The sequence below is a fragment of the Micromys minutus genome, assembly GCF_963924665.1.
Source record: "Micromys minutus genome assembly, chromosome: 23".
Classification (NCBI taxonomy): Eukaryota; Metazoa; Chordata; class Mammalia; order Rodentia; family Muridae; genus Micromys; species Micromys minutus.
This window is the reverse complement of record NC_137958.1, coordinates 50,390,476-50,418,065: the sequence shown is the minus strand read 5'-3', so window position 1 is coordinate 50,418,065 and position 27,590 is coordinate 50,390,476. Positions and strand designations below refer to the sequence as shown.

At 46.3% G+C, this 27,590-nt stretch overlaps 2 protein-coding genes across 2 annotated transcripts in view; one reads left to right on the top strand and one right to left on the bottom strand.

Annotated features, from left to right (window-relative positions):
- Positions 1-27,590, bottom strand: part of SND1 (staphylococcal nuclease and tudor domain containing 1) — a 385,665-nt gene that overhangs the window by 31,238 nt on the left and 326,837 nt on the right. The gene's annotated exons all lie outside the window — the stretch shown is intronic.
- Positions 22,557-24,515, top strand: LRRC4 (leucine rich repeat containing 4; the record flags this gene model as incomplete). The annotated part of the gene is made up of 1 exon (XM_080936539.1): positions 22,557-24,515. One exon carries the CDS (start codon positions 22,557-22,559, stop codon positions 24,513-24,515), a length of 1,959 nt encoding a protein of 652 aa, XP_080792665.1.

The following is a 27,590-nucleotide window of genomic DNA, read 5'->3' as shown; positions in this document are numbered from 1 at the left end:
TCTGATTCACACAGTAGGTCAACAAAAGTAAAATGAGTGGGATGAAAAGAACATACAAATGTCTATCACTGGCATTTATCAAATTGTCTGGTTTGAAGAACATAAAAGCAGGCAATCCCAGGAAAAGAAGGCTCTTGTTTTAACTGATAGGAACACAAGTCTGGGCCCATATATACATAGTCCCTGGGGCCACATTCTGGCTCCTTAAGATTGTACCTGGAGTATAGGTCTTGCCTAATGGCCAGGCATGGTAGAGGGAGACTATAAACATTCTCAGTAAACGTAAAGGGCTCTAGGTAAAAGTTGTCAATTCCACATGTGAAGGGGAGGAAGATCGGGGATAAGTGAAGGAAATCTGGCTATGAGAGTCACTCACGGAGGAATATCCATTAGATACAGCATAGACTGACTTAATTCTCACAACTGGTTATAAAATGGTTTCTATAGGTCTATTCTACTGCTAAGGAATTGGAGGCTCTCACAAGTTAAAACAACTTGCTGAAGTAAGAGAGTACTGCTGGGCTGGGCACTATGCTCCAAGGTAGAGCACGTGGCCTAGCAAGTTCAAAGCTTTGAGTTAGATCTCCACTATTACAGATACATAAAGAACAAGCAGAAGGACAGGAGAGGAAGAGGAAAGGGCACTAAGGGCACCGTCAGTCAGATACAGGAAGACGTTCTAACGTGTTGCTGCACAGTGACATGAGCATAGACAATGATGCACTGTGATCTCAGTCAACAGGAGAAAGGACTTGGACAGCTTTCATTATGAACAAGAATTTTTGAAGTTGGTCCTGATGAGCCATGCCTTCAATCCTTCAAATCCAGCACTAAGGGGGCAGGACCAGGTAGATCTCTGAGTTCAAGGCCAGACTGGTTTATAGAGATCCAGGACAGTCAGAACTATGTAGAGAAACCCAAGCTCTCCTCCAATTAAAAAAAAAAAAAAAGAGTGGTTTGAAAAAGATGTTTACATCAATTTAAAGACAATATAATATATATTGTATAGAAACATACCACGGTGTTCTACTGATAGGTAGTGGTTAAATTTAATTAAATGCAGATTAAAGGGGGGGGAGAATGAATCTGCTCAAGGTCATTTGGTAAGTATGGTAAGTATAGAGATCAGAATTTGAGCTCAATCTTGCTTACTTTTAAAACCTGGCTCTTGTCATTAACCTGTAGGCAAAATGATTCTGTGGGCATCTGGAAGCATCATATTCCTGAATGCCTAAATTTCCTGAAGGAATTGAGGTGGAGACTTCTGGCCAGGATGTGGGGTTGAAGGCAAATTGAGAGAGGCCAGGAAGCAGCCCTGGGGAGAGGCATCTGTCTTCCTGCTGGCCTGGCTGCTCTGCTCTTGGCCTGGGTGATGTGGGAACAGAAAGTCATTAGGAAAGGCAGATAGATTCCTCTGCTTGATCCGCCTGAGCAAAGATCCTCAGGGCCCTGCTGGGCACTGCACATAGCAGCTCTGGGCTCATCATCCTCTCTGGGACTCCCCCAGTCTATTCTCTGCTGGCTGCTCAGCATGGGCCAAGCCCCAGAAACTCAGGCAGCTCCTTGACTGCCTAGGCGCCACTGCAGTAACCTCTTGTTGGGCTTCCATGAAGAGGTGGCCTCCAGGACACTCCCTTCCTGAAGCTACTGTTTCATTTCTCCCCAGCTTTTCTTCCTCTGTTGAAGCAAGCCTGAGAGAGAGGGTTAGCCTTGTAAGTCCAAACTTCTGAAGCAATAGGGACTGGCCTACAGTGCTGTGTGGGGGAAGGGCACTGGCTGCTGAGGAGGGAAGCATAGCTACAGGCTCAGCTTGCATGCCTCCCTGTTTCCCTAGCCCATACTGTGCCAGCTGCTTTTAACCTTGACCAAAACAAAATTCTTCTGGCTTCCCCAACTGAGAAAAGTGAGTTTATAATTGAAAAGCCCAGAGAATTTATTGCTGTAAAGATGAGGAAATTTAAAACTCATAACTACCCTGCAGGCCGATATATCAGGCAGATATCCATCCTATTAGAACAACTCGGCACTGTAGATATCCATCTTATTATACTAAATGGTTAAGAAAGCCTGGCCTCACATCACAGAGATGCTTCGTGTATCGTTTTCTGCTCACTTTCCTGAGTACATTCATCAGCCCGTTTTGTCTCCTCTGCTAAGATCCGCCTCAGAATTACAAACTGCTGAGAGGCAGCAGAAGTTTTAAATTAAGCATTCATGGGCGTAGGTGAGCTTGGGAAATGATGGTGGGTCGCAAGGCAGGCAGGCAAGATTTAGGGCCTCCTGTGTGTGTTAGGGGTGGGGGTGAGGGGAGCTGAGGTTCATCAAGTCTGGATCAAGCCTGTGGACAGAGGAGGCAGGGAGAGAAAGGGAGAGAGAAGGGGGCAGGGAGAGGAATTTAAAAGCTCTCTCTGGTCAAAGGTCCAGACATGCTGCATGACAAAATGAAAATCATTGGAGACTTTGAACCACTGCTAATGCCATCGTCCGTGTGAGGCATAAATATCTGCTGTTCAGACCAATTCTCATGTAAAGTGGGACCTGGGTAGAGCAGTCTGCCAGGGCAAGGGGCCCCTACTTCTCTTCTACTGCCAGCACTAGCCATGGTACAGTTTAGCCTCAGGCAGCTTTCTGGACAGTGACTTCTGTTACCCTTCGGGACTGTCTTGGGCAGGACTCCTTTTCTTTCCCCTGTAAGGCACAACTTTCTGTTCCCTGCTTTCTTATGAGGTTGAGTCCTGCAGGATGATACATCCAGAGTGGGTCTGTACCCCTGTACAAGCTGTTCTGTGCAAACACTGCTCCTGCTGACCACTGATGCTTCCCTCTGCAACAACCATCTTAAATGTGATGGTGGGGAGACAGGCAGCACCATTCTCTGGGGGGTTGCCCTCTGCACTAGCCATTCCCATTACCTTGTTTTATTTTCTTTTATTGCAGAGCAGCTCCAGCGTGTGGGGCAATAAAGCTTTGACTGCTGCACTCCACAGGCCTGGGGTGAGGAGAGCTCAGCTTGACAAAGTAGGGCAGTGTAGACAGGAGGCCCATGCAGGGGGCCTATTCCAGCAAGCTAACTCCAGGGCAGTCATCCCTGGTTTGAAAGGCCCTTTGAGGGGTTGGCAGACAACGAAGCCCTCTGGAACTGTGCCCCCCACCATTCATCCAGAATCCCCATTCTTATTGGTTTTGCAAGGCAGCCCTTCCCCACTAGAGAAAACTAATCCCGAAGTTGCTGTGATCCACTCCTTGCTCCTGGACTGACCTCTCTATTCTGCTGCCCAGATAGCCAACTCACTTGTGTCTTTCGAACAAATTTGTGCTCTGGTCTTCCAAGGAGTGAGGAAAAATACCACCTTGCTAAGTGACAGGCTGCCTGCTGCATTTTCCCCTTGGAGTCTAAGAACTGTTCAGACCCTGATGGGAGGGGAGGCAAATGGATAGAAGAGCTGGCCTAGCAGGCCTGGGAAATGCAAGTGTTAGAGTAGGGCTGTGGAGGGCTGCTGAGGGGCTCCTTGAAGGTTCAGGTACAGGCTTGTAGGGGATAAAAAGAGGCTTTAGGGAGGAGAGAATCAGTAGCTGGATGGCAGCCAAGACACAGGGTGGCAGAGCTTTCTGCAGCCCCAAATGGTTTACAAACAGAACCTTTGCCAAAGTGTGTCCCTGTCAATTCTGAACACCTTAAAGCCTAGTAATTGCTTCTCTAAAGAGACTCTCCAAAGAGCTCCTTTCCCACCAATTGTCTACTACCTGTACTTTAGATGTGTCCTTCTCAATATACACTTGCATTTAAAAAAAAAAAAAAAAAAAAAAAAAAAAAAAAAAACAACCCATTTATGCATTATCTTGTACCAGTTTAGAGTTACGTGTCAGTTTTTATACTCTGGCCTTACACAACTATACAACACTAGCAGTGACATCAGATACCAGTAATAATGAGAAGCTGCTACAGGGATGGGGTTAGGGGCATTGGTCCCTGTGCATAATTTTCATTGACTTTAATTCTCCTGCCCAAGGGACCTACCAAGATAACACTGAAATCTAAGAGCAATGATTTTTAGGGCATGTAGGATGTAGGATGGAATACAGGACTGGCATTCCAGGCACAGCCCATCGGGACATGCTTTGGACAAGAAGATGGATATCGTCTGATTTCCCTTGACGGACGAGTTGTGTTCAGCAAACAGCCCGGCATGCAGCTGTCACTCTGATGCTGAGCTCTGACAGGCATCGATCAGGCTGCAGTGTGAGCATGCAGATCCACACACAGCCTCATCAACTAGCCTGCTTGGAAGACAATTCTGTCTGGATCAGGATGTCTGTGCCCCAGCCTTCCTCCAGTGGATGCTGCTGACAAGGAGCCTATACCACCAGGGGCAGGCAACCCATTCCTCTGTGGGAAGACAAGCTGTGGCAGTGAATTGGAATTAAAAAACTGGAGGGAGGAGGGTCAGATGTATTCTTGACAGACAAGCTGCCAGATGGATGCCTGTTCAGACAGTTGAGATGAGCAAACAGGGCACTAGGCTAAAGCTGGGCATAAATGGCCTGTAATCTGTAAGCCTAAGCAAGGAAAATGAACTGCTAGCAGCTTTAGTCTTCTCTTCCTGCCTAGCAGCTATACTTTATGTCCCCTCCCCCTTCTTAAAGTCTCAGGGAATTCCAGAACATTCTACTTGAATCAGATGTCTCCTGAAGCAGACATCTCCATACCTCTGACAGATCAATTTCTATTAAGTGGGCAGGTCCTGGGGGCTTTCTTGTAGAAGAGCCCATCTTGCTATTTAGGCTGCATCCTCTTCCAAACCCTCTAACCTCACTAATCTGAACTACTAGTGGTCTAAATTTTGTATTCCAGCACAATATGGATTCCACAATCAGGGTTCCTTTTTCTTATTATCTGGAAAAGTCCCCAGAGTTCAAATGTGACTAAAGCTACTTTAAGGATGGAAGGAGAAACCACAGGAGTGGTACACAGCAAAGCATGCACACAAAGGGTATTACTTTCCTTTCTCCTTCCATTGCAGAGCCACATACTGGGACTGTTTATTCTTCTCTTTCTTTCCCTTCCTGGTGATTTTTAGTCTATGACTGAATCCTGGATGTCACATTACTACAGAACCCTCTAGGAGAAAAGGGGGCCTCAGTGGTTAAGAGCACATACTTCTCTCATAGAGTTCAAAACTGCTTCTAACTCCAGGAGGATTTGATGTGTCTGGTTCCTGGTTCTGGCACTTGTGTGTACATACATAGACATACAATTACAGATAAAAGAAAAACACAAAAACACCCCCACCCGAACCTCTCTCTAGGCCTGGTTAGATGGCCCTGAGGCTTGCTTCCACAAGTCTCAAGATTTGATTGAGTTTAATCTCCAAAATCTACAACCTACATAGGAGGGAACTGCCTCCACAAAGTTGTCCTCTGATCTTCGTATGCATGTTGTAGCACCCACCTGCCCCCTCCCCCCATGCACACACAGCACACAATTTAATTATAACAACAGAATTATTTTAAAATGCAGTACTAACAAGGAAGCACAGTATCCCAACACTGCTTAGCACTGTTGTTATACCACAGTGCTAAGCAGTGTTGTATACTGTGTTGGATACCACCTTTAGTCCATACTATTCCCATCAATACAAAATATCAGTCATTTCATATTGTTTTGTGTACAGTTTATAGTACACAAACCCCCCTGCTGTCAAGCTGGGTCACCTTCATGTTGTTACTATGTAGCTTATTTCTGAACTTAAGCACAGTACTTGGCATTTGTTACAACTGGTAAATTATGTCTCACATTTATGTAAGTTGTAGTCCATCTCTCTCCACCCTGTAAGAAATCTCAAATGACCTTCTAGACCTCTTCCCAAATCTTTGGAAGGGTAGGCCCAGGGGATAAGGATGCTCCACACAGAAGATCTGGTGGACTGATGAAAAGCAAAATCCCTATGCTGGAGGTTGGCCCACAGCTGAGCACACAAGGCAGGACTAGCCGGGCCAGGCTGCATTCACCACACCTGAGGCTTCCACTCAGCAAAGCTACTGCTGCCCAGACCAGAGATGCACTTGCTGAGACAATACCTGGAGGACAGACAGAGCAGCTCAGAAGTATTTAGGAAAGAGTGGATTCCTTCTCAGGTCAGAAAAGTGAATGTGTCCCTGCTTCCTCTCTACACTTCACACCAGAACCACACACACAACAGTTCTCTCAAATTACAACAGGAATTTTCTGGAGAAGACTGGCTGTCTCTGGTAGATGATGTGGGAATGAAGAAAAGGATCTTGGCAGAAGCACAGAAACTAGCAGCACAGGTGACATGATAAATGGACCAAGGATCTGTGCCCAGACTGTGGGGCAGCAGTGCTGTTGAGACTGAGGAAAGTCAGCCAGGACCTTTTGCAATGATTATTCCAGTGACCAAAACTGTTGAGAACTGTGGAACTGGATTTTTCATTGCAATAAGGTAAGCCTATGTGGGTGACAGAGCAGCAGGGCACTCCTTGCTTCAGTGTGGTCACTCCACTGAGGACGGAATGTGCAGGGTCAGTGCTGTAAGGGTGGGTCATCTGGGGACACAGGCGAGAGAGATGTACATAAGATGGGGACTTTCTTTTTTCGAGACCTATTTGATCACATTGATCCTATTTGTCCAAAATTATGAAAAGGGGAGGAAGTCAAGACTATCAAAGCCCCAGGTATTTTGGCAAAATAAAACAAAACAGCAACAACACTCCCCACTCCCCATCTTTAGAAGGGTATTCAAATAAAACTTTCCACATGGAAAAAAGAGGAAAAAGAGAATGAAGAACCAGATAAAAGTGTTTGAGGTCTCTTCCCTTTAATCCCTCTCCTGCACCCCATCCCATCAAACCCAGTGCCAGTCCTGTGGTCCCCCAAGGTTATGGGACAGAGAGAATCCCAACAAGGCCCATGCTTTCTGGTTCTGTGATGGTTTGAATATTTCCTCAAAGCTTCTGCTCTTGGTAGTAGGAAGACCATGAGCAAACAGCAATGTGAACAGTTGTGAGAAGCTACAAAGCAGAGGGCATTCTCTATAGCTGAGAGCATGCTGTGCTGCACCAGCAGGGCAGAGACGGCACACAAGGGAGTAAGGATACATGTATAACTCACCTCATTTGAGAGTGTGATGTCACACACCTCCCCTAGAGGCTTTTCTGCTCTACAATCTCTCCCAAATAAAAGACTGTTCCAGGTAATACTCTCTTCTAGCCATGCAGCTAGTCAAGCGTCTGTCTATGACTACCACTCTTAAGGGGAGGAATGGTATCTTTCTCTTCTCCTGTTCCCAAGGCTGCTACCAAATAAGCTGTTGAGTTTCCCCAGTTTAATCCCACTCTTTCCAATCATAGCTAGCTGAACCACTTAGCTTAAAGACAGTAACATTTGTCGTTGTGAACTATTAAGAAACGTTTCTCAAGTGAGATGTTATATGTGAGGCCTGCCCGAGGCTGACAGCATGCTCATACACACAAACATGCTCACCAACACACACACACACACACACACACACACACACACACACACACGCACACACACACACACACCCCTAACAACTCCAGAAGTAGTTTTGTAAAAGTTCAGTCAGTGTCAGCTGGCCTTTTTCTACTAGGGCACCGAGTTAAAAATACTACAACTTAACACTGATGGTTCTAATCCAGGGCCCAGAAATACAATTGTGGTGTCACTCCCTCCCCACAATGCTTTTCATTTCTGAGGTCAGAAAAAAAAAAAAAAAAAAATACAGAAAAGATGTGAAGAAAAGGTTGTGGATTCCACATGGCAATTTAAAGTTTTTAGGGCAGGAAGAAATAGTTGAAAAGGGGGAAGAAGAAGCCCCTCCCCACTCCAGCCTCTATACTCTAGAGGCTACCACAGTGAGCAAGAACATACCAGGAGGGCAAGGCACACAGGGCCAAAAAGAACACCCCTTCTTGTAGTATCTATGTACAGTCCTGAAAGGCCCTGGAGGAAGAGCTAAGGGCTCAGGGGAAGAATAGTGAAGAGAAGGACCATGGGCCCAGATGTTTGCTGCTTTATTTACCTTCATCAGCTTTGGTAAGGGAGAAACAGCCAAAATGACAACGGGTAAAGTAGGAAGATGGAAGGATGATTTGAATGCTTTGGTGGAAAGACAAGAATGTGCCTTCCCCTGAAAGTGCCACCATACAATGAGTGGAAACAGCTTCAGGCTTTGCCACTGTTTTATGTCATACCTCATCTCTGGCCGGGGCATGAGACTCATCACCAGCTTCCGTCTAGCTTTTAAGGGTCCTAATCTAATCCTGGCACCTGCACCTTCAAGTTGCATGATCAGTGCTAACCCACCCAGTGCTATTTTCTGTAGTGGCTAAGGCATGTCCTTCAGTGCTCTGGGACTATACCACACAGACTACCCCTTCAAGTCCCACCTAGTAACATCGGCCCCATCAATTAGCCAGTAGTTGCTGGGCCACGGCTGGCATGTGTTGCAGGGTTCATGGAGGTCAGAGAAGAGCTGGTAGAAGAGTGGAATGCTTGCTTTTAGAGGGGGAAAGTGTGAGGGAAACAACAAGAAAAGGTGTGCTGTGGGTCAGAGGTGAGGACATTTCAATTCTGCCCCAAACAAAATTCTGGAACAAGAAACTGAAACATATTTTTGTGAGCAAGTAGAAGATAAAAAAAAATCATTAAAAATGATTCATGTGCATAAAAGATAAGTCATACCAATCTCCTTGGTGGGTGGGTGGGTGTGGGGTCACTAATGGTTAAGGCAGGGAGCTGATCATAAACCTGCCTTTGCCCACACACTGAATTATTTTAGGCAGGTCAATGACAGAGCACTAAATGGAGAACCACAAACTGAGTTATTTTATTTTCAATTATCTCTCAGCTCTGATTATATTAAGGAGCAAATCCCAGTGTGCTGCTAATCTGTCTTTAGCATCTCCTTAACAAAAAAGGGGCAGAACCTTGAGGGCAAATGGGATCGCCAGAATTCAGTAATATGCTTCTTCAGTCTACATACTCTATTTGCTTTTTAAAAAAGGTTTTCTTTAATTTATGGTAAATGACAGTTTTCCATTTAAGGAAATAAGATTTATTTTAAAAAGACTAAAGTGACTATAAATGAAAATATTGAAGAATTAACAGGTGGTGGCAGAGAGACCAGGCCAGTGCAACTTAAGCTACCTGATTCTGTGACAGACCAGTTGGGCAGCTCATCCAAAGCCAGTTCCTCCTTCTACCTTTCTTTTGTGTAGATCAGGAAATGCCAATTGGTTTCTGTTTCATGCTGTGGCCCTTTCACAGATCAGGGTTCTAACGTACATAGGAAAGTTAAATACGCACAATGCACAACAAACCAATTTTACTGACATACAGTCATGAACATGTTTTCTAAAAACCCACCCAAATACAGACATTCCCTTCTTTACCAGCACACTAACAAGATTTTACCAACATGACCAAATCCACTGTAATTTCTCAAAAAATTTTCCTTTATTTTTATTTTATGTGTACGGATTTTTTGCCTGCATGTATGTCCTGCATGTATGTGCCACATGCATGCCTGGTGACTGCAGAGGCTACAAGAAGGCACTGGATTCCTCTGGGACTGGAGTTAAAGCTGGTTGGGAATGACTATATAGGCATTGAGAATTGAACCCTGGTTCTCTGGAAGAGCAATCAGTGCTCTTGACTGTTGAGCCATCTCTTCAGCCCCTTCCTAAGCCACCATAATTTCAAAGAAGTGACAAGTGTCATAGCTGCATTGGTTTTACTATGATTTGTTGCTTACATTCAAATTCAAGTGAAAAGCTAGGTTTAGTTATGGTTAATAAAAATAAAGATGTATTTTTTCTATGTAAATCCACTAAAGCTATAAACCCCAGCCTCAGTCATTCACTGGGTGGGGCAGGAAAGTTCCCTTTCTGATTCCACATATTAGTTTTGGGCATATCATCCCAGTCTGAATGATGTAGGTATAAATGGGGTCAGCTGATAGGCTTTTAGGGAATGGTTTTGTCATAATTTTAAAAATAAGAATCTGTATTTTTTCCTGCCTTTGGAGACTAATGTATAAACATGGGGTTTTGGCAGCTATCTTGCATCTAAGAAAAATACCTGTGAATCTGATTATGGGTCACATATCTATGAAACTAGCCTACCCTTATAGCTGCTATACTTCTGAGACCAATTTTACATACAACATGATAATCCTCATGATTAAAGCTGCTTCAAAGTTTTCTTACTTGGATAAAACAACTTAGTGTGACCCATGAATTTTTTAAGCACAGTTATGTATGTATGGCCTTTTTAACCCTGAAACAATCAAAAACCCTGAAATAGAAGCAGCAGAGGTTATTGTATCCCAAACTCATCTCTGTCCTTTCCAGTCTCTCCGGCTTCCCGGTGTAGAGTGGAAGGCCTGTCTAGTGAGAGCTGACAATGTGGAGGCACAGGACGGCTGATGGCATGGGAAGCTCTCAGTGAAAGAAAGATGCCAAAGAGCTGGTGCTCAGCTCAGACCTCCACTCCTCCATTCCAGCCTATATCTGCCCCTAGTTTCCTTTCCATCAGTGTGCAAATTTCTCAATTTGTAGCCATAAATCAGATAGAAAACTTGGAGAAGGCATCAGACAGACCCTATAATCTCTGCTAATCCTGTAATCGGGAGCTAAACCCAGGAAACAAATGGATTTGCAAAATAAGGATTTCAGAAACTCAAATGGCATTAGCAGGCCTCCAAGACAAATGTACATGACAACCAAATGAGATCCATCAATAAAGATACAGTTTACACTAAGCACCTGGAAAACAATGGAGCAGATGAATGGCAAAAGCTGGCAGACCTCTGGAATTGCCAGCAAAGCCATCTCCTCTTTCAAGAGGATTCTTTTCTGTTTTGTGTTTGTTTTTAAAATTTTGCTGTCAACTAACACATAATAACTGTACACATACTGTATAATGAGCAAATCAGGATAACAAGCATATCTATCACTTTACAATTTGATTTGATTTTTCTACTTAGAAGTTTGAAATGTGGCTGCTGAGGTGGGTGAGAGGTTAAAGCCCTTGTTGGCCAAGACTGACAACCTGAATTCCATCCTGGAAGCCACATGAAGGTAGAAAGAGAGAACTGACTCCTCAAGTGGCCCTCTGACCTCTCCACATGTTCCCCATGGCATGCATGCCAAACACACACACACACACACACACACACACACACACACACACAGAGAGAGAGAGAGAGAGAGAGAGAGAGAGAGAGAGAGAGAGAGAGAATTAACAAAGAAAAAAAAACTATTTATTATTGAGAACTACAGTCACTCTCTCATGCAACAGAATCCTAGGACTTATCTGTACCCACTGACCACTATGACTATTGTTTCCACCCCAACAGGCCTTTGAAAGAATGTCTTCAGATGTTTGGGGATAGAGCAGAGATAAAAGGGACAGGAAAAAGACAAGGGGAGGAGAGCTCTTTGTAAAATGCAAAATCAACGAGTGGCTGTAGCAAGGTGAAGACAAGGAAGGAGTTTTTAGGAACTGTACTCCTTGGGACCTATGCAGAAAACTACGGAGAAAAGCTTTCAAGGCCCTGGATTCAGATTTGCTGCCCACCTGGGGACAAAGGTCTCTCTGGTTAGTATGCATCTTTAGAAGCCTATCTGCTCCTATGTGGATGGACCTAAGTACATTTTGTGTGTGTGTGAACTAGGGTGTATGTGTGCGAGTGCACTTCTCCAAGCTGCAAAGCTATCTGACCACGTGGGGCAGAGATACTGCAACTCTGCTGACAGCATGACATTGGTTCTGTGAAGTATGGGTTATTTTTATTCCTCCAAATGTGGGTTGTATGTATAGGTGCTCTTTTATGTGGGTCCATGTGAAAACCAAGGCTGACAGTTGTCTCCCTCAACTGTTCTCCTCCTATATTGAGACAAGGTCTATCACTGCCCTGAAGCTCACCAATTTTGCCATTCTGGCTAGCCAGAATGTTAAGGGGATTTCTTTCTATGTTGGGATTCATGGCAGGTTATCCATCATTACTACCCAGGTTTTATGTGAACTCTGGGGATTCAAACTCGGGTCCCCATGCTTTACAGCATCACTTTATCCACGGAGCCACCCAGCTCTCTAGTCACTCACTTTTAGCCTGTATTCTGTCACCAGTTGGTCATCTGGGTCTTTGATCAACATATTCAAAATAACTAAGATATATATGGAGGTAGCAAAAATTGTAAAAGGTGAGGCCTGTATGAAAATAAAAACCACCAGCAATCTGAAATGGAGGTTCAGGGACAGCTAGTGTTAGCTGAGAGGTGGGCTGTCTCAAAAAGAGATCAGATGGAAGGGGGAATGAGTGACCTGTGGGTGGCCAAGCACTCCCACCTACCCTCTCTTGTCAGTCCTCTTGTCTTCTAGGCTCACATGTGAGTGTGAGACCTTAGAAAATTCTTCAGCACCCACTTAATGCTTTTCCTTCCTAGAAAACAGTACTTAATGAGAATGGTCTCATTCATGAATTGAGTCAAGCTTATGTGTTTAGAAAACTCATTAATAACAAAGGACATCTGAGCAGAGACAGTGTCAGGTGGGAATGAAGAAAGTGGCAGGGTAATCACTAGTGCCGGTGCCTGGCTATGCTTGGCTCCTATCAGCACCAGAATTCATCCTGGTATTAGTTTGATGGAATCTTACTCTGCAGCTGTCAGCTATGTAGGCACAAAGGGTCTTATTTCTTTCCTTTCTTAGGCATGGCAGTTCTTCATTGATTAGAAAACCAAATGGCTCAGGTTCTGTTGGAAGAAAGTGACTAACTGATGGCACGGAAGGAAGCTCAAGTGCATTGTGGTTCCACGCCCCCAAGGCTCTGGGGATCCCACCAGAGAGAGAAGTGAGAGTGAACTACTTTGCTGATGGTTGGTCTGTTCATATTCACCTCTTTTCTTTACTTCCTGCTCCTCCTCTATGCATAGACACAGCCCTGAATAGATCCCACTGACTGGCATTTGGAGGCAGATTGCCAGGGCCGGGGCAGGAAGGACAGAGCTCATGTTGCTTTGTGTGTCTGGGATCCCAAGATGGTCTCTTTGGGGAGGGATCCCCAAGTACCCTGTGCCAGCTCTAAAGCACCACCAAATTGCTTGGCCAGAGAGGACACTGGCGGGGGAGGGAGCAAGCACTGTCCAGCTCGCATGCTGCTCATTTGCACAGAGAGCCCTTTCAGAGGTATTGGCTGGCAGGGTTCCTCCTAGGCTTTTTTCAGTGCTTGTGCACAGAATACCAATCAAGCAGTCTCACTGGGCTGCCACACAAACTAGCCACAGTTACCAAGAAAGAGACAGGCTCCAAGGAGGTAGCCCTAGACCCTTAACTAGGTGGAGCTTCACTGCACTCACTAGAAGTAGAACCACCTCAGTCTGTTGTCCTTTACAGAAAAAAAACTTACACGGTCCAAGACAAAAAGCTTCTATGTGCTTCTCTCACTTATAGTACCTTTGGCGGGTAGTGATGCAAAAATTGAAAGATGAGGATTTATGGTGGGGTGTATGGAGGTATTCTACGATGGGAGAGGATAAATCTCAAAAGACTCATGCTTGTCTTAATTAAAAAGAAATAAATCTACCTACCGGCTCCAGTCAAACGCAGATATTGTTATAAGAGGCAGTAAGTAAATCGGAGAAAATGCACATGAGAACAGCCCAGCTGTTCTCTCTAACCTGTCTAAACATGAGTGAGGACCTAGTTCCTTTATGTCAAGCCTATCAACAGCCACATCCTCTAAAAGAGTTCCACTGGCAGCATCTGCAGGTAACAGTGACATCTGAAAACATGGACCAAAAGCAGGCTGAATTCGGAGTAAATCCAACTCCCCCAAAAGTTATAATAGAAAGGACAGAGCATCCAGGAACCTGGGTGCCAGCCAACCTACCCACAGCTCATTTGATGACTCAGGGGGAAGCCAATGGTGTGGCTGATTCTGGCATTCCCAGGGCCACACTCCCCTCCACCTGAGCACTAGCACTCCTCCTCAGACTAAGGGTAGGATGCAGAGAGGATGCTCATTCCAAAGACAGAGAGATCACTCTAGCCACATGGTATGTATCCTTTGATTCCTCCTTGTCCCCTAAAGACCCTAGGATGAACCAATGAATGCATGGTGGAAGAAGCCAAGTTGCTAAATCAGTTCAGAATGACAAACTGAAGTTATACCATTTGAAACTAGGGGAATCCCAGCCATAGCTAAAGCTGGCAGTGTGGGACTGAAAACAATAAATAGATTACATAAAATAGCTGATGGCCAGAAATAATGATCTATCTACAAAAAGAGCAAACAAATCAAGGAGGTTGGCAGAGAGAAGGTAGTAGCAGCATGGCACTGCTCTATACACTGACAGGCTAAGAATGGCGTGGAGGTTGTGGAAGAGCTGCAAAAAACCACCCAAGAGGATCCAGTAGGCTAAGCTCAAAAGACTAAAAGCATGGAAGTTGCAAATTTGATCATACCTCTTAAAATTAGCCCAACACTGCAGAGATGAATGTAGACAGTATGCTTCTACTTACGCACACATTTTAAATACTGAATTCTAGTAAGGGTGCCTAGAATATTCCAGGGAGAGTGGCCCTTAAGCCTAGTAACTTTGTTTTCCTTAAAAACACCTATGGTAGAGGAACAGATAAAACATTTGTTCCTTTAGGCAAAAGGAAAAAAAAAGTGTCAAAGGCAACACAGAAGGACCCAGGGGACCTGGGCTCCCAATCAGACTTGATTGGAGCTTGTCTGGAACCTCCTCTAGGGTGTTTTAAGTTAAATTAAGTGTTTGTTGATGAAATTGTTTGTTCTGTTGTCATGAAAAATTTACGGACTGACAGTTATTAGAGAAGGGACATAAGGAGACAGAAGCTAGGACTCCTCTTCACCCAGCCCCAACTGTGCTTAAGCTCAGGAGCTCAGTGGGGTATTTATAGCTGCCTTTAAATTTACCCAACTCACCATAGAGAGAGGTAATGGGGCGCCCTTTACTGCTGCTAGTGGTGATTGTCCTAACATTCTTTAATTAGCAAAAAGCGTTGGCACAGCCACTTTCAAAGCATTTGATCTCACTGTCCTGGTGTTCTCTATTTCAGGCTCAACAGTCCTCACTCCCTTAGCAGAAAATGCACTTTAGCAAAACTGAAAAAGACAAGCACAAGCAGGTGAGTGCAGGTATGCCTGTCCACCTGTGTTCAACTCATTCCTCACATTCACAATCGCAAGAAACCTGCAGGTCTTTATGTTGTCTCTATAAAACTGACTCTCAGGAGTCTGTCAACAGGAGTTAGGAAAGTCAAAATTGAGAACTGGAGAAGTCTTGAGATCACTAGGATCCTCTTTATTTTTCTTTTATTAAAAAAAAAAAAAAAACAACAGATTTCAACCACCTTTTAAGAAAGTATCATGGAGCAGAATTAGGACTGATAGTGTCCATGGAAAGAGGGGTCCAAGCTCTTCCTCAGAGGCCTAAGAACATTTAACTACTGAGATGAAGGGATGAGAAAAAGAAAGAGCCAATGTACTTTCATGGGGGAGTGTAATGAACACATAAACAAATATATACACATGATCATCTCTGGAAATGGTACAAACTAAATAAAGCTAAAGTTGGTTAATGTGATTAAGACTGCTGGTAGGTTACTTTAAGTCTCTGTTGGGAGACCTGCTCAAGAAACTAGTTTATGAATGTGGGAAAGAGCAATCTTTGTTGAAGATAGAGAAAAATCCCAAGGAAGAGAATCAATCTAAGAATATTTCAGAATATGAAGGCCAGTGTAACTTTATGCTAGAATGGAGGGGTGGTTTGATAAATGTCAGGGCTGAGGTTGGAGGGACAAAGGTTGGGGAGCTGTGGTAGACATTTCGGTCACTATTCAATTTATGAAGAAAAATGGAACATTTTAAGTAAATCAATAATATAATCTGATGAAAAGTCGCCAAGATCACTTTATGGAGTATAGATTACAAATAGCACAGGTTTTTACTAATATAATAGAGATTACATTAGCAGTTCTGAATATATGTTCTATGTTCATGCGAGATGTTCAAGGTGGTAAGCTAGGATTAACTGCTGGGTGTGGTATCTCCTGCCAGGCAGAGGCAGGCAGATCTTTTCCTGTTCAAGGCCAGCCTGATCTATGTAGTAAATTCTAGGGCAGCTAGGGCTATAGAGTGAGACCATGTCTCATAATTATATTAACTGTTAGAAATAGAAAAGAGCACTTTATACCTTGAATGAAAAATGATAAGTTCTAAATTAGGAGTAATGCCAAGGGTAAGTGATCCTAAATAATAAAAAGATAACAGAAAGATAATTCACTAGAATTCTTTTCTATAGTAGCTTCTATCCTAAAAACAATAAATGCATCAGGCAAAGGTTGTGCATGCCTTTTATCCCAGCATTCCAGAGGCAGGGGCAGTGTTACAGGACAACCAGAAAACTCTCCTTCAAAACAAACAGATAAACACCCAGTCATTCAGTCAATCAACAAATGAATATAAAACCAACAAAACAACACATACTATTATTATTGTTTGCTGAGACCAGTCATGAATTCCAAAATTTGCTTGAAGTCAAACAGGATAAAAGAAGTTAACTACTTTAAAAAGAATCTGAGGCTTAAAGATTTACAAATACGTAGTACATAAGAAGCCTATCTGAGTTTGTCTGAGTCTACAGATACCTCATAGCCACCCCTGAGCTCCAACACTTGCTAACATGTACATGTACACACTGTATTCAATCTTGTAGAATGATAGGGTACATGAGTGGCTTCAACAGATATATCACTTGTGTATCTGTGAAGCAATTAACTGTAGGTGTGAACCCCTGATTCATGACCTAGTTTGTACATGGGGTACTTGATTATCCTAGTGGGCCCTAAATCTAACCAGAAGTGTCCCTCGAAATTATAGACAGAAAAGAAGAAAATGAGACAGTGTGACCATGAAGGCAGAGCCTGACAAGACTTCTGGCCTCCAGAAGTCAAGATCAGTCAAGATTCTCCAAAAAGTAGCCTTGGTAGATTATGAGCTTTGGGCTTCTAAATCTCCAGGAGACTTTGGTGGCTAAAGTCCTTAGGTACCTATCAACACCCAGAAAATGTTACTAAAGTTATTATTCTGTAAACAGTTGATTAAAAAAAGTAAAGCATTGGGCCTGGATGGGCCAGTGTACCTGCAAAGGTTGGGGGTTGCCCTGAGGTATTCTGCTGGACCTCTTTGATTCCTGGCCCTTATGAGTGACTGTGGCAAGAATGGCATCCCAAACTTACTCTCAAGAAAGGAAGAGTCAGCTAGCAGGCAGGAGGCTTGTCCTTTCACTCCAGCCCAAAGACAGCACCATTCCTGGAGAAACTAGTCTCAGTAGAGAAAGAGGCCTTTGTATTCTGTATAGTTCCTTATAATTTCCCTCCCTCCCTTTCTTTTTCTCAACACAGGGTCTCATATATCCCAGGCTGGCTTCAAAGTTGCTATAGAGGATGACCGTGAACTCCTGATATTGGTGTTATAGGTGTGCTACACCATGCCCAGAGCTCTTGTTCATGCTAGGTAGGTCTGGGCTATATCGTAAGTCCAGCACTCTGTAATGATTATCAGCCACCTTCTCTTATTTCAGATAAGGTTTTAGAAAATCGCTCTTGCTAGGCTACATGGAGTGCCCCAACCCTGCTACCTTCAATACTGGGACAGAATCCAAAGCACCGAGAATGCCATGCTGGAGAGCTACAGTCCTACACTTCCTGACTTCCTCCTTCTTTAGTTTAAACACTTTCCCCTGACTTTCTTTAAAAGAACAGAGATTTTAGAGAAAACAACTTTCAAAGCATCTGTGTTGCTCTGAACCATCCGCTCAAGGAAGAAATGCCTTCTATTTATGGCTGTGGGCAGTAACAGCATAGCCTCATTAGGAGATCAGAACAATAAGGGAGCCTCCTCTAAGATGAACAGAAACTTCCATGACCAAGTGATCCTAGAAGAGGTATTTGCACATGAGTAGAAGTGAGTGAATGAGAAACACAAGAGTCCATGTGTTCATTCACTGCACTGAATAGGAGGCCGTGACTACTTCTATGTGGAACATTATTTAATCATTACAAATTCACCAACCTTTTCTCTTTGGAGAGCAATTTTCATATTATTTTTCTGTCTTAATTCCTGTCTCTGAAATCTTTTCCTTTTCTTGCCCTTACTCTGATTGTGTTCTTGCTGGATCTCCCCAGAAGGGAACCAAAAGCATATTAGAGGCAAGATGGTACCCTGCTATTGCTGGCAAACCCCATGAGGCGTTATGGACATCTAGTGGCTGCTTAGGATAATGCCTCAGGGACAGTATTAGTAAAGTAGGGAGTGGGCTAGCCTGACAGTTTTGGGCCCTTCTACATAAACAATCCTTTGACTTCTTATCAGAGACCCATTAGCACTATCAAAACTCTACCTTTACCCCCAAAACAGAAAACAACCTGTCTGCTCACAAAGAATACAGGGCAAGCATTTGATATCTTCAAGCCCAGGGTTTAAAGGCCAATTAACCAGCATATTGATAGAGGAACTTCTAGGGACAGACTTAGATATTAGCTAGTCATATGACTTTAGGGAAGTGACCATGCCTCATTGAGTATCCTTATCAGCAAAATGAGAGGCCAAGTCAAGATGATTTTTCTCTTAAGGATTCTTTAAAAATGAACTCTCTGTGATCTATGCATTCTTTCGGTGACCAGTTCTACTCCAGTCCTGTGGATGTTTACACTAAACTGAAGGGAGCATTGTCCCCTCAACTCCATGGCCTATCTCCAAGGCTAGGCTACAGTCCTAAAGAATTAACCTTCTTCCCAAAGCTGCCTGTTTGAAAAGGAGGGAAAGTCATGGACTATGCGAACCAAAAGGAACTTTATAAATCAAAGCATACTTCATTATGCATCATACCTAATTAGAAAAACTAACCAGAACTCAGGTATCCCAACTTTAGTACACGGCCCATTTTTCAAAACTGAGCTGCTTGACTCAGGCCTTACCTAGCCTCTTGAACACACCTTTAGCAGTCTTTTAACAGTGTCCATGTGAAACTGCCTATACTCTCAGCCCAGAGTAGTGTTGCTTATTTAAGTGTGAGTTGCCTTCTCTTATTTTTTAGTGGTATCACTACAGATCCAGGCACCAGCTAGAACCACTCATTGTGAGAGGCAAAATACCACAGGAAACTTATTTTATCAAGAGTAGAGGTTGTAGGACTGCTTCAGGACAGGAGGACTGTGAACTGCAGGTGTGACAGCCTCTTGTTTAGTCTACTCTGTAAGTTCCAGGAACTTTTGTGGCCTAGCTGGCCCATAAAGGGTAAAGCAGTCCCATGTAGAGCTCCACTGAATTTGGGGATATTTGCTCTCATCAGTATCTGCCGCATTTACTACAAGATAATCTTGTACCTATGTAGTGGTTTAATCTGATTCAGCCCACCCTCCTATCTACCTTCACAATGTGGGGCAGTAGCTGAACAGATAGGGCCCCAGTTTGCTTACACAGGCAGGAAATCAGTTCAGGCAGAGCCCCTCTTCCATCTAAGGAAGGAGAGACACCATACTCCAGTGTGCCACCAAGACTCCAGTGATATCTGTACATACCCCAATATCCCCAATAAACACAACACTTTCTCTGCTCAGTGACAGCTGGGTTAAGGTTTTGAAGCAGCAGATAATAATGAGATTATGGCTGTGGTAGAGTTCAGGAAGTTGGGAAATCCTGGGCTTCCTCATCCTTAAGTTACAGCCCACCTGAGAACAATGGGGTTAAACAAATACACTTGTTAGATAATGGGAGGCAAGGAGGCAATAAGGGAGGAAGCTGGATGGAGGGGATAGTAAGCCCAGTCATATTCTACTGGATCTACACCACAGTGCTAATCTATAGATTGTTTCACCCTCACATGGCTGAGAAAAAGAGGTTTTTATGGAGGAAATGAGTTGGCAAATGCTGACCTATGCTTTTACATTAGCCTGTCAAAGCCAGAACTCCCCTTCCAACAAGCTGCTAAGGGACTCCCAGAGAGATTGGTGCAGTTCAAGGGGCAGAAGGCATAAATCACCTTACTGGTCGCTGCATAAGAATAAGGTGGGTAGTGGGGGGACAGGGAGGCAAGGTTGCATGCAGCTCCATGAATGAACCATGGGCTGCACCATGATGAGTTCCAGGAGCTCACCTCAATCCTCCTCAGGTTGTCATTTTCCCCAGCTCCTTGAATTTGGTCTTTCCACTGTTTCCCGCCCCCACATCCCTCATTAAGAAAACTATCATTTAAAGACCTAGTTACTGTGGGAGAGGGGAGGGGGCAAGAAAGTGTGCCAAGGAGGGGACTGGAAGGACAGGCACAAAGTAAGGCGACGCTCAGGGTCTTTACGCAGCCCTTGCGTCGACTTGGCAGGCTGCCTGCCCCTGGGTCCCCACCATCCTGCAAATCCAAACTCTGGCCGCGCAGCTAGGCACCCCGTCAGCAGTCAGCGGGGGTGCGGATGACGCGGGCGCTCGCAGGAGGCCGGCCAACTGCTGCAGCCCCACTGAGGGCCGCCGCACTTGGGCCCCCGAGCTCAGCAGTACAGGACTGGAGGGTGATGGGTGGCCCGGGTGGGGGCCGCGCAGTCTCCTGCTGCTGCAGCCCCGCACCGCTCCAGCCTATCAGCGGCCAACCAGCCGCTCGCTCGACCTGACCAAAATAGCTGCGAACGCCTGCGACTAGCGCGCAGCCCCTCACTTGACGCTCACTCTGACTCGCTCGCCCGCTAGCCCGCTTGGGCCGCTCCGTTCGTCTAGAGGGGGCGGGGAGGAAGCTGGCGGGGAGGGGGGAGGGGGTGAGGAGAAAGAAGGAAGGAGGGAAGGAAGAAGAGAGGAAGGCAGGCAGCCTTCCGCGACTCGGGGCTGCGCGGCGCGGGTCGGCGCGCGCTGGAAGGCGCGGCGTTAACCCCTTGAGGGCAGGCGGCTGAGGGAGAGCGGTGTTAATACATAAGAGCACTGCATCACGCTAATCTTCTCCCTAGAACAGTATGCGTCAGCAGTACATTCACGTTCTGACTGAAGGACAAAAGGATGAGAGAGCAGTCTGCGTGGCTGCCGCCTGCAACACTACGAGCCCGGCGCGAGGAGAAGACGCTGGGCGCCGAGCGCAGGGGCCCCGCGGCTGCCACCGCCGCCGCTAGCCAGCGGGGACCATGTTCACGGGCTTCCGAGCGTTTCCCGCAGCCGCTACCCCCACTGCTCACGCCGCCGTCGCCAGCGCTCTGGCTGCTACTGCAGCCCGCTGGCAGCTCGGCTGCTGAAGGCTTCGGGAGCCCCAGTGGCAAACTCGCACTCTCCGCACAAAGCCGGGGCCGGCGGCGCGCCGGGAGCCCAGCAGTGGCGGGCGGCGGCGGGCGCTTGCGCGCTGCCGGGGGCTGCGGCCGCCGCCGCCGCCGGACCCGCGCCCGCCCCCGGACTCCCTGAAGGGGCCTGCGGTGCGGGCGCGACCGCGGGCGCTGCGCGCTCCTCTGTTCGCGGACCGGGTCCCAGCGCCACGTTCATGCCGCTGCCCCTCAGGAGCTGGACGGATTACTGCTCCTCGCGCCAGTAGACGGCGGGACTGGAGAACTGAGTCCAGTTTTGGTTTTTTAACCCTTCTGCGAAGAGGCAAAGAGAAAAGGGGGTGTGTGCCTAGGGAGGGCGAAGGCGCAGAGAACACCTCTTAACTCTCGCAGCCCCGCGAGCTCACGACTGCAATCAGCTGCCGCCGGCTCTGGGCGGCCGACGTCGGGAAAACGGAGTGGAGAGCAGCGCAGCAACCAGCGAACGCGGCCTGGGTGGCTTCGGGAGCGCCCCCGCACCCCTATCCCCCGCGGCTGCCCAGGGAGAGGGCTGGGGGCCCTGGAGATATACTTTGGTGATGAAGCGCCTTCTCCAGCGGCAGGAGCAAGCCGGTGCCAGGGTCCAAGGACAAAGCAGGGAAGCGCTGGTGGCGCCGCTCCTCGGGCTCTCGGGGGGGCATGCACCTGCATAGCCCGCCGGGCCTTGGCTCTCCCTGGCGCGCCTCAACTCCGCGGCTTCGCCCGCTCCGGATTTACTAGAAGCCATTTTGTCTCCCCTACCCCTCCCCTCCCCTCCCCTCTGCCCTCCCTGCCCCCACTACTTCCCCCTTTGTTAATTAAAACTAAAGTCAGAATGGGTGCGATGAGCCCGGTGGAGAAAGCTTAAGGACACAGCGCTAATTCTTTCCTGCTTTCCTTCCGAGGTAGGTGACAGCGAATTGGGTGGGGATGGTTGCAACGTGGGAGAGTCTTTTACCTTTCTATGGGCTGGCCTTGAGGGTGGGCTGGTAGATGAAGGGCCCGCTCTGTAGTTTCGCAGGGTTTTTCTAGGCCAATGTTTGTCTCTAATCGCCCCCTCCCCACCTCCTTCTCCAGATGGAAAGAGGAGCTCCTAGCTCACTTAAGCCGGGGTAAGGCTGGTTCTCTTTTCCAAGCCAAAATCCCAGGCGATGGTGAATTATGAACGTGCCACACCATGAAGCTCTTGTGGCAGGTAACTGTGCACCACACCTGGAATGCCGTCCTGCTTCCCGTCGTCTACCTCACGGCGCAAGTGTGGATTCTGTGTGCAGCCATCGCTGCTGCCGCTTCAGCCGGGCCCCAGAACTGCCCCTCCGTCTGTTCCTGCAGTAACCAGTTCAGCAAGGTGGTGTGCACCCGACGGGGACTCTCTGAGGTTCCTCAGGGTATTCCTTCCAACACCCGGTATCTCAACCTCATGGAAAACAACATCCAGATGATTCAGGCCGACACTTTCAGGCACCTCCACCACCTGGAAGTCCTGCAGTTGGGCAGGAACTCCATCAGGCAGATAGAGGTGGGAGCCTTCAATGGCCTCGCCAGTCTCAACACCCTGGAACTGTTTGACAACTGGCTGACTGTCATCCCCAGTGGGGCCTTTGAGTACCTGTCCAAACTGCGGGAGCTCTGGCTTCGAAACAACCCCATTGAGAGCATCCCCTCGTATGCTTTCAACCGGGTGCCCTCTCTCATGCGTCTGGACTTGGGGGAACTCAAGAAGCTGGAGTATATCTCTGAGGGGGCTTTTGAGGGGCTGTTCAACCTCAAGTACCTGAACTTGGGCATGTGTAACATTAAGGATATGCCCAATCTCACACCCCTAGTGGGGCTAGAGGAGCTTGAGATGTCAGGGAACCACTTTCCTGAGATCAGGCCTGGGTCCTTCCATGGCCTAAGCTCCCTTAAAAAACTGTGGGTGATGAACTCACAGGTCAGCCTGATTGAGCGGAATGCTTTTGATGGACTGGCTTCTCTTGTGGAACTCAACTTAGCCCACAATAACCTCTCATCTTTGCCCCATGACCTCTTCACTCCCCTGAGATACCTAGTGGAGTTGCACCTACACCACAATCCTTGGAACTGTGATTGTGATATTCTGTGGCTGGCTTGGTGGCTTCGGGAGTATATACCCACCAATTCCACCTGCTGTGGCCGCTGTCATGCTCCCATGCACATGCGAGGCCGCTACCTGGTAGAGGTGGACCAGGCCTCCTTTCAGTGCTCTGCCCCCTTCATCATGGATGCACCGAGGGACCTCAATATCTCTGAGGATCGAATGGCAGAACTGAAGTGTCGGACTCCCCCTATGTCCTCTGTGAAGTGGTTGCTGCCCAATGGGACAGTGCTCAGCCACGCCTCTCGGCACCCTCGGATCTCTGTTCTCAGTGATGGCACCTTGAACTTTTCTCGTGTGCTGCTCATAGACACTGGAGTATACACATGCATGGTGACCAATGTGGCAGGCAACTCCAATGCCTCGGCCTACCTCAATGTGAGCTCGGCCGAGCTCAACACCCCCAATTTCAGCTTCTTCACCACTGTAACAGTGGAGACCACAGAGATTTCACCTGAGGACATAACACGGAAGTACAAGCCTGTTCCCACTACATCCACTGGTTACCAGCCTGCATATACCACCTCTACCACGGTGCTCATTCAGACCACCCGTGTGCCCAAGCAGGTGCCAGTACCCTCGACAGATACCACTGACAGGATGCAGACCAGCCTAGATGAAGTCATGAAGACCACCAAGATCATCATTGGCTGCTTTGTGGCAGTGACTCTCCTAGCTGCTGCCATGTTGATTGTCTTCTATAAACTTCGCAAGCGGCACCAGCAGCGGAGTACAGTCACAGCTGCCAGGACAGTAGAGATTATCCAGGTGGATGAAGACATCCCAGCAGCAGCATCTGCAGCAGCAACTGCAGCTCCATCCGGTGTATCAGGTGAGGGGGCAGTAGTGTTGCCCACAATACATGACCATATTAACTACAACACCTACAAACCAGCACATGGGGCCCACTGGACAGAAAACAGCCTGGGGAACTCTCTGCACCCCACAGTCACCACTATCTCTGAACCTTATATAATTCAAACCCATACCAAGGACAAGGTACAGGAAACTCAAATATGACTCCCCCTCCCTCAAAAACTTATAAAATGCAATAGAATGCACAAAAAGAGCAACTTTTGTACAGAGTGGGGAGAGACTTTTTCTTGTATATGCTTATATATTAAATCTATGGGCTGGTTAAAAAAGATTATATTAAAATTTAAAAACAAAAAAAATCAAAACAAAACTATTTTCTAACTTGTAAGTTCTATTTAAAGGGGGAGGGAAGGGAATCTTGGCAATGTTGTGGGTAGGAGCCTCAAGTCAACTGGGGTAAGGTGGAAACTGCTAAGACAAAACAAACTAAAAACAACTAACACCCCTAAAGTGGCAGGGTGTGGGCTGCTGGGGGTAGGAAGGATAGACAGCATCTGTCAATTTTTAGAAGATGCTTCACAGGATCTAGGAATACCATTTCTACAGACATCTTTCTTAAGCTGTGTGCTGTCTTTACAGATCTATCTTATTTAAAAAGCATTACAAATTAGTACTGTGCCAAAGATTGAGAGGCAATGGGGAAGATAGATCTGTAAATATATTTTATGTAGGAAAACCACCAAAATTCCAACTAATCCTTACAGGGGCTGTTTCTTTGTACATGTGCACAAGTCCTCTGGGTTTGTGCCTTAAGACTGGCATGTGTCTCCCCTGACAGTGCTTCAAGACAGCTTGGAAGGAAGGGAGCTGGCGTAGCTCTCAGTCAAATGCTTTCACATTGCACCAGATTCCTGCAGTTGGGCATAACCCACTCTGCAAGGCATGTGTCTATTCAGGGTTTCCCAGGAGGAGGCGGCCTGAAGGGGGTGCGGCACCGGGAAGAAGGGAAGCAGAGCAGCATAGGGGATGATTCACAGGAGGCCATAAATCAGCATTGTGCAGTGTCCACCTGTTGTTCCGGGTATCTGACAAATGATTGTAGACAATGTTGACATTTTATGATTTTTCAAAAAAGATCTTGCTTGTTCTAAGGTAGGAAAGGAGGATAGGCTGGGGATGGGGGGGAGACTTGGGGGAGTGGAAGCTTTTCTCATGCTTAGGATTTGGTGACTATTCTAAATGCTGATTCATTAGGGATTATTACAGCTGATGCCAACTAGTTGTGCTAATTGAGTGGGGGCATAACATGAGAGGGGAAAAGGAGAGCTAAAAAGGACACAAGGCTCAATTTAAAGAAGCCTTTGCCAACCAGGATGTTTTGTGTGTGTGCGGGGGTGGGGTGGGGTAGGGGGAGATATTACAACAAAACTGACAAGTGGAAACACACAAATGAGCTTGGCATGGAGTTCTGTTGAATGGGGCACAACGGAGGGAAGCTTCCCTCCCCTAGGCCTATCTCCAGTAGTTACAAGCAGGGGGCAAGATCTGTTATTCTGGTCCATTTAATGATGTAACTTTCAGTTATTATTTTAGCTTTAAGAGGAAATAAAGGGTTCAGATTTGAAAGGGGGTGGTATGGGTGGGGGATGCCAACAAAAGAACACTGATTGTAATGTGAGAAAAGTGTATTTTTGTATTTTAATAAATATTGTTCAATTTTTAATTCAATGTCCCCAAAGGGTTAAATTGAATAAGATTCTGAACCTTTACAGTCCTATAAGCATTGGCCGAGTCATTTATATTTAAATGAAGGGGGGGAGAGAAACGACGTGGGGGAGGAAGAAAATTTTCTTTTAAGTGTGGGAAAATGCTAAAAGCTGTCAACCACCTTTCTTTAGTTCAAATAAATGCACCCCAACTTCAGCACATCTTCCACAGCTAAGTGTGTTAGTCCCTGGCTTTGTTGGGGATATAACCAGATTCCCCATGCCCTGGAAAAAGCAGGGGAAATGGGTCAGCTTCAGCTCCTGGGACCTGGCCAGAAGTGAACCGCCACCTCAGCAGAACCGGATGGTCAGGCAGTACCAGCTCAACCCAAGGACCCTGGGAGGCTTGGATTAAGAGAGCCTCAGTAATGTAGTTTGGCTGCAAATCTCTATAGGCAGTGCTGCTGAATAGCCAGATGTATTTTGGAGAAGGGGGGGGGTCTGGCTCATGAGCCCTGTGGACCTTGTGTTTCTTCAGTGCGTATTCATACTAATGCAGGGAATGAGGACTGAGTGGGTGTGATCTATCTGGCACTGAGAAGGGAAAGAGACAGGCAGCACTTTGCAGCAGTTGGCTAAGAAATGGCCAATTTTGAATCTTCCTAGGTATACAGATCATTTTTGGCTATCATTGCCTATGGCAGCACATACACAATGGTATACACTTAAAACTCAGGCAACCACGGTTGGTTCTCTCTGTCCTTCTTTTACTATGTATTCCTAATAAAGAAAGAAAACTGCAGCAGAGCAAAGGGTGGGACTTGGCCTAGGATCAGATGAAAATCCAAGAAATGACGGTTTCCTAGTGCCACAGGATACAACTCAGGCTGTTGAAACAGCTTCCTGGGTATATATTCTGAGGCAAGTGAGGATGAAGCTGCTGCTTCAGCATCACAAGATGGGGCAGAGATTTCTGATTTCTTAACATCCCCTTTTTTGACAGCTGTCTGGGAAGTCAAATTATGCAGTAACTGCAACGACAAAGGGTCTTGGGCTAAAGAAAGGTCTGAGGATAGAGGGAGAGAGATGGGAAGACTCCTAAGGAGGAATGCCTTTGTCCTAGGGAACCTGAAGGGATGAGAAGGGAAAATAGGGGGACCCTAGGCAAGTGTCCTTGGCATTTCAAGTGCAGTTTTTTTCCCCAGTAGGCTTATCTGCTGGTCTGGCACTGGCCTGGTAGTTAGGAGTTAGCTCTCTTTGGCCATGCAGCTGGGGTACCTCCTTTCTTAAGCAGGAGCTTGGGACATTTTTGGAGGTAGAACACTGAAGTGAGGCTTTAAGCTGTGTTAATGACTCATTCTCAAGCCTGGCCAAGCTGTAAGGCTGGTTACCTGGGAATGGAACGTGGGTTGGTAGTTCTTCATGGGTAGTTATAGCAACACATTAGAGGAAAGACTGCAGCTGAGTATATGGAATTACAGAATTTTCATTATAGAATTTTTAAGGTCATGAAAATTACTTAGCCTAATTTTTAAAAATATTTTCTGGTCAAGGAAACTGAACGCCACAGAAA